The following is a 9,618-nucleotide window of genomic DNA, read 5'->3' as shown; positions in this document are numbered from 1 at the left end:
TAATTAATAATTCAAAATGTTTAATGATCTATGAAAAATTTATGGTCAAACATAGACTTGTTTGACTCTTGTAATCCAAAAGATGACATATAAAATAGGACGGAGAGAGTAATAGTTAAATAAACTATATATTATATTTATTGATATCTTAAAGACGGTGATATTGTTTATATCTCATCATAGTGATATTCAATAATATTTACGTCCTTTTTACTAAAGCGAGGCCTACGTTCAGGACGGAATAAAATTTGGTAAACCCTACTCAAGTCTTGTTATAAAACCATGTGGGGTGATATTTGCATACATCCCTCAGCATTTACAGTAATTAATGTAAGTTTTCACATTAGTTTATGACTTAAACCATAGAAATTTGGTGTAAATATCGGGCGCAGGTAAACACAAAAGTACCTAAATGCTACCTTAACAAATATAGAAGTTAAACGAGAAAGCATGTAAGCAAAGTTATGTAAGCTTGATAGACTTAAACAATTTGTATCTCGTCCAGAATGGAAAAGGATTTATTGCGCTTAATGAATAGAAACGTCAAATTTGGAACCATTTTAACAAGAAGAGCTCTCAAACAGCTTCATATACATGATAGCAAGAAGCTAACCAGGTGCTGTGAAGTTACTTACATATTGCCATTACTTTTTAACTTAGTGCATCCACTTCATTCAAATCTACAGCTTTCTGTATCATCTGACGGGCCATGGTAGGATGATAGATGTGGTTAAAATTCGAAAGAGGGTTGAAAAGAATGTGTCTCTTTCCAGGAAGGATGAATTATTGTATGTTAAAGATTAATGTTCCTTCGCTTGAAAAAGTGACACTGGATCTGCCAAACATGGATTGGCCACCGAGACTTAAAATCAGCATTTCCTAGAACAGTGATTGGACTGGTTTTGGAGACGATAAAGTTGCCACGGACTTGAACTGTCAATTCAAATGGAAGCTTCAGTATACAGAGTGCAATGATAAACAGCTGATACATGTGGTTGTGATAGAGTTTCTTACCTTTGGTTGTTTATACTTTTCACGGATGGCATTCAGAGTGCTTCCACTGGTGTTCATCTGTAAATCTTGCAGCAAAAGAACTGTAGTTTTCAGATCTGACGCCTTATATGTAGTGTAGTGCTCCAAAGTTGAATTCTGCAAGACATTTCAGGAGTTATTTTGTGGTTGCATTCAATTGCAAAAAAAGATGACAGGATCAAGGTGCAAAAAAGTTGCATACCCATGGGTGGTTAGATTGATCAAGTGTCCATCTGGCTAGAAATACAGCTGATGCAGCAGTAACAGATGGAAGAAACTTGAGAAAACTATATTCAGCTAGTGTTAACTCTGCTAAATAGTTTGCCATGAATTCCAGTTCAACAGAGGGAACCTGTAGGTTGGAGAAATTTAATTTGTCATATAAGCTTCATTTTCTAGGACCCAAACCAAAAGAAGAATGATATCTCATCTACCTCATAAGAAGCTTGTGATGCTTGAACGAATCTCCTAAAAACAAAGGACAATGGCACAAATAAGGAGCCTACTCTCACAAGTAACATGATTAAATTTGCATATATTGCTAATTACAGGTACCTCAGGAACTTTTTGGTGGTCGGAGCAGCAAGTTGAAAGCCCAAAAAATTCAGAACCAGACTTTCCATTCTTACTACCTGACAATGGATATGCAATTAGTAATTAGCCTTTTCACATCCACAGGGAACTTCAAGTCGTATATAGAAGACAAAGGAAAACATTTGGGAAATGTTCAGATCATTACTCAAGTAGGAAAAAAGTATGCATCCAAGATATCATAAAAGAGAAAGGAAAGCTCAGAGCTAGATGAGGCAATCTAGATTTTCGCTTTTAAGAAGATAAACACAAGGGGGTAAAGTAATGTAGCTAGGACAAGCAAAAACAGTCAAAAGAACTAGCAGAGGAATGCAAGGTGTGGGTCTTATACAGTTATCAGTTTACAAGGACAAATTCTGAAAGACTAGTTGAATGCATAAAGGTACAAAATGTTATAACAGACCTTGGGCTTGACCTTCAAAGTTCGCTCATGAACTGAGGATGGTTGAAAAGCATATAAGAGCTACAACCTTTACTCTCAACCACTGTGGGTTCTAACACTCCTTAAATGCCCAGTACTAGACATCTAGAGAGTATCACATAGCACGGGAGCTCAATATTGAGTGACCAAACATCAAGGATGGGTACAAACGACAAATACAACCAGGAGAAATGAATTTAAAGAATCTAAAGCAACTCATCATGCTTCTAACACTAATTGAAACTAAAGTTATTCAATTGCTCTTTATCACATAACATATCTCCAAGTACCTCTTTCTCCACATAAAAGAAAATCACGACTAGATCAGCATTGGAATGAGCATACCTCTTCTTTCGAGTAAGTGTTGTCTGTAATAAAGCAAAATTCTTCCACACGAGGTGCACAAATTTCTTCATATTTGCTGCAAGCAAAAAAGAAAATAAAAGATCACATACTGCAGAAAAATTACAATGAAAAGATGCAGATGGAAGTACATATAGTTTCTCTTTACTGAAACTACAAATAATTCTAAAAATTGGGCAAAGTATATTACCGTGTTGAATAGCACATGCACATACAAATTTTTAAAAAGGGGAATGTTAGTTAAATGGCTCTAGTTCCCACAAGCTACCACGGTAAAAAAAGGAAAATCTTTGTGATCTACAAGTTTATAAATGTAAAAACTGTTTAGTCTACCCTATAACCTGACATCCTTGAGTATGAATATCCAAAAATGATTTACTTACGAAGCAATTAGCATGCAGGTAACTCCAAGCAGCTGCAGTTTTTGTTTTTCAATGTAATGCTCAGAAAGGAACCTATCAATAAGATGTACAGTCAGGTAAAGAGTGTCCGGAACCAGCCTATATTCTTCAGATACCTGCAAGGGAGAGAACAAAATGATGGTCAACGGATAGAATTTTCACCGTCATGCAAGATAAGCATATCCAATACTTCATAAGCAGGAAAAGAGCTTATCAAAAGTAAGTCTGAATTCCATAAGCCAGTGCCATTATCAATATGCATAATCAATGGCGGAAATGTAAAGGCTCTTTTGATTTCCACTAAACAAAAATAATTCAAGCAATAAGTTCCCGACTACTGATGAATGTTTCATTCTATTTTCATATCTTGCATAAATATTACATGCATAACTTATGAGGGAACTTAAGAATTATTTTACCCAGGATAAAATACTGAATAATAATTGGTAAGAGAATAACACCATTAAAGTATTGCACCTCTCATCATAGTTAACAGACTTATTTTCTTAATAGAGAAATATAAATCATGAATGTATCATAATATCTGCTTATGATATTCCAAAATGAAAAAGGAGAGATGAATAGGCTAAAGTGTCATTTGGTCATTTAGACAGAAACCATGACTGTAGACTAAATATGAAATTTCCCATTAGAACTAACATTTGATGAAATGCTTTCAAGGAAAAAACATATGTGATCTTCCAGGGAGGATAACCATAAAAATTAAACAAGACAATAATGCTTGAATATGAAGCAAAAAGTTTCAGTTGGTGATGCCTTCAAAAAAAGGAACAGTTCATCCAATGATCATAGAAAAGGTAGTCAACAAAAAGGTTTTCTACTATCACAACTTAGGTCTATATGTGAAGATTTTGTTTATAAAGAACCACAACATACTCTTTAAGATAATATCTCATATTATTAAGCAGCGTTAAAACATCCAAGTAAAAGCAAACTGACCTCCACAAGCCAATCAATAAGAATACTTCGCATACCCTTGTTAATGTCCCGCTGAAGCTTTTCCATATAATTAAAGGAAGGCCGCCGGTCAAGCTGTTGATGAGATGAATTTGTCATTTAGTAATTGAGAAACATAAAGTCTTATGTTAACAAAGAAAAGGAAGGGCACTTTTAAACTTGTTCAGAAGTATTTAAACTATTTCATTGCAATTATCCATGATATTATTTGTTTAATTAACAACTAAAGGCAACATTAAACTTGATATTGTTTAGATGGTTTTGGATGCCTAGTGCTATCACTAGACTTATCAACAATTCAACAGTGCATGAGTAATTTTTTAAGTAGTTAGGAATGCACTAGTCATACTAACCTCCATGGCTTGCAAATTGTTATATATATCAGGAGCATACAGACTACACATTAGTGGATCCTTGTGTTTTGAATCTATATCTGCAATACTAAGCGAATTGGAGCCTTCCTGTTTCAAGCAAACCTTGCTTTCATCTGCATGATGGAAGAGAAACAAATAAGCACCTTCTAGAAAAGAACATGACAATAGGAAGATTTCCTTTCAAAACTAATAATGCTTTCATGCAATGTTAAAATGATGATTAAATTTTGCAGGCAATGCCAGAAGATCAAACAGATTAAATAAGATTTCCTCCTACAAACAGTTTTGGCTTTTTACCTTTTTGGGAAAAGGTTTTTCAGTCCATCCATTTGCAAAATGGACACAAAAACGCCCTTTGTATTGGAGAAATAAAATAACCATCTCCGTAGAACCACAAAGACATATCACCCATGAGGAACTATGCACTCAATTGGTTTCTTCGCTCTTTCTGTTGCATATATTACATTGTCTCTATACTTCCAGTTATTCGAGGGTTACCATTTCTTATGATGGTTCTACAAGTCAGTTACTTCACATTTCAGTGAGCAAGAGCTCTCTTTTGAGGTTTTATGAAAAATAGAAATTTTACACTGCTTTTCTTCAAACAGTTTTCTGAATTGAGACTTACTAGAATGCAAAACAAAAAATGAGCAAAATGCAGTGAATGAAGTCTTTATAAACTTTCTTCTTGCTGCATATACAGTAGAGAACTTTAGTAACCGCAAAAAAGTTGTAAATTGCTATTCTAGAGGTTGTGCTTGGAATTATAACATCGAATTCAAATGGATGCCTATTGTAATAATGATATATCTGAGTTGGACAAAGGGCCATAAGTAGCTTTGCACTTTGAAATTTTAACTAGAACTATATGCCAGTAAAGGACACACATGCTTGTCGCGCTCACAAAGAATTATACGTGGTTTGAATAGAGCATTTCATAAAAGGATCAAATTCAAAGGCGTTGAATATAAATAAAAACTAGTTCACAGTTTCATCGTGCACAGCACTTAAGAAATATTAAGTTTTCAGGAATGTTATGATTATCAAGTATCTTGGTTGCTGGTCTCTCCTGATGAGCAGGCAGCAATTACCACAGATTTTTTGAAATTTGAAGGAGCAGACATAGCTCAGTCATGGTAGTTGCACTTCAAACTATGTCTAAAGAGAGGGAATGAAATCAACAAATTCCAAGGCTTTCAAATCTTGCATAATAGCACACAATAGCATACCTTTTGGTGTTGTAGTCTGGAGGGTAATGTCATTACATGAACTCCTATTCACAGGCATAAGATCAACTAAACCACTTTGAGCGGCGGTGATATATTCACTTGGCTGAGTAAATGGGTGGTCCTTGAAGTGTGCTTGTGAACAGTGTTCTTGTGATTCCTCAACCTTTACCATTTTTGCTTCTTCAATCACACTCTCTTTTCTATCTTCAAGCTCAGGCTTTTTCACCAAAAGAGCAGGTGTCACCTTTGAATTCCTCTTATCAGAGAATTTCTTAACCTATCACCATAGGACAAGTTGACATCATTGGCCAGAAGTTGATAAGTTTTTGAAACAAAGAAAAAGATTTAGCACTGAATCTCCATCTTTTGAAACAAAGACATTAGTTCAATAACCAATAATTATGTTTAGCAGAATGATTTCATTTCCAAAGAGCAAATATGATATAACACATCCATTGAAGCTCACCTGAAATTTGCTTCCATTGATGCAATTCATGTACGGATTTTCACAAAGCACATTAGTGACATCCCTGAGAACAGCCCTTCGCTTAGGCTGTTGAGAAGCAGTACTGGAAGAATTAGCTGGTTTGTTCTCATCTGGGGCTGGTCTTTTGGATTTTGTTCCTTGTGTTACAAGTCCCTGTTTCTTATCCTGTCTGACAGATGGGTGTAGAGGTGGTAGTCCTCCTGATGAACCCAAGGTTTTTGCCCGTGCTCTTGTGATTCGCATAGTAGGCACTTTAAGATTAGAAGATCCAGTTGCCATAGTTGCATTCCTCATTGACCCAGGTGGTGATATGCCAATTGTCAGAGCTACAACTGCAGAGACAACATTGCATCATCTTTAACTTTTCATAGTCAAAGGTAAGAATGACCCCCAGAAAAGAGTTTTTAAAAAAAGACTCCGCAAAAACAGATGCTCAACATGGACCAAAGAGTAGGGAACTTTCAAATAAGTCTCAATATGCAGGATCCAAGAACTTGATGAAACAGCACAAACATCATTCTTCAGCAGTGTTGTCAAAGGCAGAGGAAGATTCAAAGGTTGGGCTTTAAGCACAACACACATCCAAAAAAAGTTCTAGTAAAGGGCCTGATGAAGATAAAAATTAAAGGATGTATATGCAATACAAGAAAACAAAATTATTAAAAAAAAAAAAAAAAAAAGACACACAAATTACATAGACAAAGCTTTAGGGCCTTAATGACATTATTCCCCAGAAAGTTTAGAACGTTGAAGTTTCGGCAAATATATGTGTCCAGGTACCAGTGTAAGAAGATAACTAGTGCCTGATTGGACTCTGACATGCCATCAGGTGAACTAATGAGATTTAGGAAGATCACAAATCAAGCAACTATTATTAACTGGTATAGTGACTTGAACTTGGAGCCTTCTTAGTCAGTTAAATACACGCAAGTTATGCCTGTTTAAGCTACTAATTTCTAAGCAGAAAGTAACTTCAACAAACAGAAGTGAGCATAACCAACACTATTGATGCAATCTTTAAGTCATAATATTATTTCAATTATAACATTCACTTATGAATAAACTGAAATAGCAAAGAGAAGAAGTAGAGAACAAGTTGGAAGATTAGGAGTTTATGTTAACTTATATTATGAAAGTCAATCGTACCAAAGAACAAAATAATGTAATAAACTACAATTGAAAAAGTCGATCACACTTAGTTTTCTTCTTTTCCTCAGCTGTGGTCATTATATTTTCTCATTGTGCTGTCTTTGTTTATTTCTTTTGTAGATTTTCCCATGACTACCTCTAGCAGACAAGGACACACTTTTATTTACAGAGATCATCTTTATACATTTCAAACTCTTCCATGAAAGAGGGTCTTAAATATCAGAGAACCACCAGCATCCACTAGCAATCTACTGAAGTAGACTAGAAATAAAGAGTTTCAAGCCTGTGAACGAGCTGAAACACAAATATGTATCTTCAAATGCAGCAGGCACAAGAGACTGTTTGACTTATTTGATCAACCAAGGGTCAATAAACAAAAATGGATACAATCATATTATTCTAATTCAAAGCAGAAAGAAATTGTGTGGAGAGAAGCAATGACAAAAAAGTGTTACAAATTTGATAACAAAGATATATTTATGTTCACATCTAACATTTGATGAGATCTTATCTAAGGCTCTATCCCACAACAAACTGCCAAGACCATATGATTTTTGTGTTCCCATATTTTGCTGTGAGTTTGTAGTGTGTTCTTAACTGGCTTGTATCAACCCAAAAAAATGACATCATATGTAGGACATAAGTCTATATTTTGAATAGTGATATTCACCTGCATTGTCTTCCACCACAATTCTAGAGCTTTATATAAATAAGGAGCAACTGTCACTGTACTCTTGAATCAGGGACGAGCCTGCATCAAACATTCATTGATTTACTTACTTAAGCTTTAAGGTGTAAAAGGGAAAGATAGCACATACCATTTGCATGGAGAGTTCTACGAATGCAAAAAAAAAAGCATCTACTCATACGTTGTTGCTTCAAATTAAGTCATGTATACAATTCAATTTCAAAGTTTAGCACCAATATATTCAAAGGTAGATACAGTATATGATAGACGATTTAAAGAACTTTAATCCATAAATCAAAAGATATCAGTCATCTCGGTCAATGTTATACAATTTAACTACTGAAAAATTGTAGGAATTCTTTAAAATTTCTCAGTTTGATCTAGCTGAAGATCTTCTACAAATCCACAAAAACAAAGCCTTAAAAATAAAAAACTACACTAAAATTTCTGAGAATAGCATGATAGATCCATCAATTGTTCTTCAATTGGAGTTCAAGTCCATTGTAAAATCAATTTCCTCCTAACTTGTAAATCCACACGCAAAGCAAAAGTATTAATTCAAATTATTTTTTTCAAAACCAATCTGGAAAAATAAAACTAAATAGCTTTAGAACTCAAAGAATCAACCAAAACACATCAAAATTTAATTTGCTTAATCACAACTAAGTATAAGAAACTGAAAATGGCAATTAACAAAACCAAATAATTTCTTTTCTCAAAAGAAACTAGAAAAAAATAATTTAAAAAAAGCTTTCCGACCTCAAAATTCAACCAAAATGCACTAAAAAAAAAATTTAAGAAAAAAAGTAAAGACAACAACTAAGAACAAAAATAGAAATTGAAAATAAATAATCCAAATCAATTTTTTCATAAGTAACCAGAAAATGAAAATCAAAGAACCTCAAAATCCAACAACAATGAACCATAAAAAAAACTCAAAAAAATACAACCAGCAACAACAACAATAGAAATTAAGCAAATCAGGATTCCAGAAATTAAGGAAAAATGGAAGAAAAACTCTAAGCTCACAGATCCATAAGCAAATCCTCAAGGATTACTCAAAATAGAGCTAAAATTTTTCAAAATTTCAAAATAAATCCCTTATTCATCTAGAAAAACCTACAAGGCTGTGATACATTGCAGCTAATACAATATCCATATCGATATGTACACATAAACAAGTACATATCAAACATGTATGTATAGGTCTAAGCTGAGCTTACTAAGCATTATTAACAGCTCATGAGCTGCCCGCAACACCGTTCTACGGCGGTGCCTCGATTGCAGAGCTAGGGTTTCTACCTTCTCCGATCGGTCATACAATCAATGTAGCTCGTCTGTGTGGTTCCAGAGGGGTGGGTGGGGGTGGGGGGTGAGAGAGTGAAGAGCGTAGAGTGGTGATAGATATATAACACTGTAGATGTGGAAAGGGGGAGGGTGGGTGGGGGTGGGTGGGTAGAGTGGGGTGGGTGGGGAGTGAGAGCGGGATGGTCCATAGTTCAAACTTCTGATGCTGCAAGCTCCCAAAGAAAAAAAAAAGGAAAAAAGAAAAAGAAAAGAGTTTTTTCAAATTTTACACTTTTTTTCTACTGCATTTTTTCAGGGCATTTAATTGTTTAATTCTTCTTTCTACATCAATGGGTCCATTTTCTCCATTAGTACTTACTATTAGATTATTTTGCAAAAAGAAATATTGTCACGAAATTCTCACTCTTTGAGTAAATGAAAGTGTTCACTTTATTAATTTATTTATTTTTCAAGTGTTTAATAAAAAATTTATTATTAAATTTGAAAAGGAGTTTAGAAAATAATGTCACGAGCTTTTCGTTGTCCTGATATTTTCGAGATTAAAAAATATGTTTTATTATGTGTTTGACGAATATACATCATGATCTAACATAAATA

General features: G+C 34.3%; 1 protein-coding gene across 2 annotated transcripts; it reads right to left on the bottom strand.

Moving 5' to 3' along the window:
* Positions 1–453: 453 nt before the first annotated feature.
* CycA2 (cyclin A2) lies at positions 454–9,078 on the bottom strand. Of its 2 annotated transcripts, none has more exons than XM_010324014.4 (13): positions 9,016–9,078; positions 7,696–7,776; positions 5,856–6,208; positions 5,390–5,666; positions 4,140–4,273; positions 3,769–3,861; positions 2,791–2,924; positions 2,390–2,465; positions 1,588–1,664; positions 1,467–1,500; positions 1,235–1,384; positions 1,015–1,149; positions 454–933 (listed from the first exon to the last, which is right to left on the bottom strand). In XM_010324014.4, the coding sequence occupies exons 3-13, from the start codon at positions 6,168–6,170 to the stop codon at positions 880–882; spliced, it is 1,479 nt and encodes a 492-aa protein (XP_010322316.1). In that variant the 5' UTR covers positions 6,171–6,208; positions 7,696–7,776; positions 9,016–9,078; the 3' UTR covers positions 454–879.
* Between the last annotated feature and the right edge of the window lie 540 nt (positions 9,079–9,618).

Source organism: Solanum lycopersicum, chromosome 6 (genome assembly GCF_036512215.1).
Source record: "Solanum lycopersicum chromosome 6, SLM_r2.1".
NCBI lineage: Eukaryota > Viridiplantae > Streptophyta > Magnoliopsida > Solanales > Solanaceae > Solanum > Solanum lycopersicum.
This window is presented reverse-complemented; position numbering and strand designations above follow the sequence as displayed.

Excerpts from the sequence above, each read along its gene's own strand:
- CycA2 (XM_010324014.4), bottom strand. The coding sequence starts at position 6,170 with ATGAGGAATGCAACTATGGCAACTGGATCTTCTAATCTTAAAGTGCCT. Across the intron at positions 3,862-4,139 it reads ACAATTTGCAAGCCATGGAG|CTTGACCGGCGGCCTTCCTT; the intron begins GTTAGTATGACT and ends TCTCATCAACAG. Across the intron at positions 2,925-3,768 it reads TTATTGATTGGCTTGTGGAG|GTATCTGAAGAATATAGGCT; the intron begins GTCAGTTTGCTT and ends TCTCCCTTGCAG.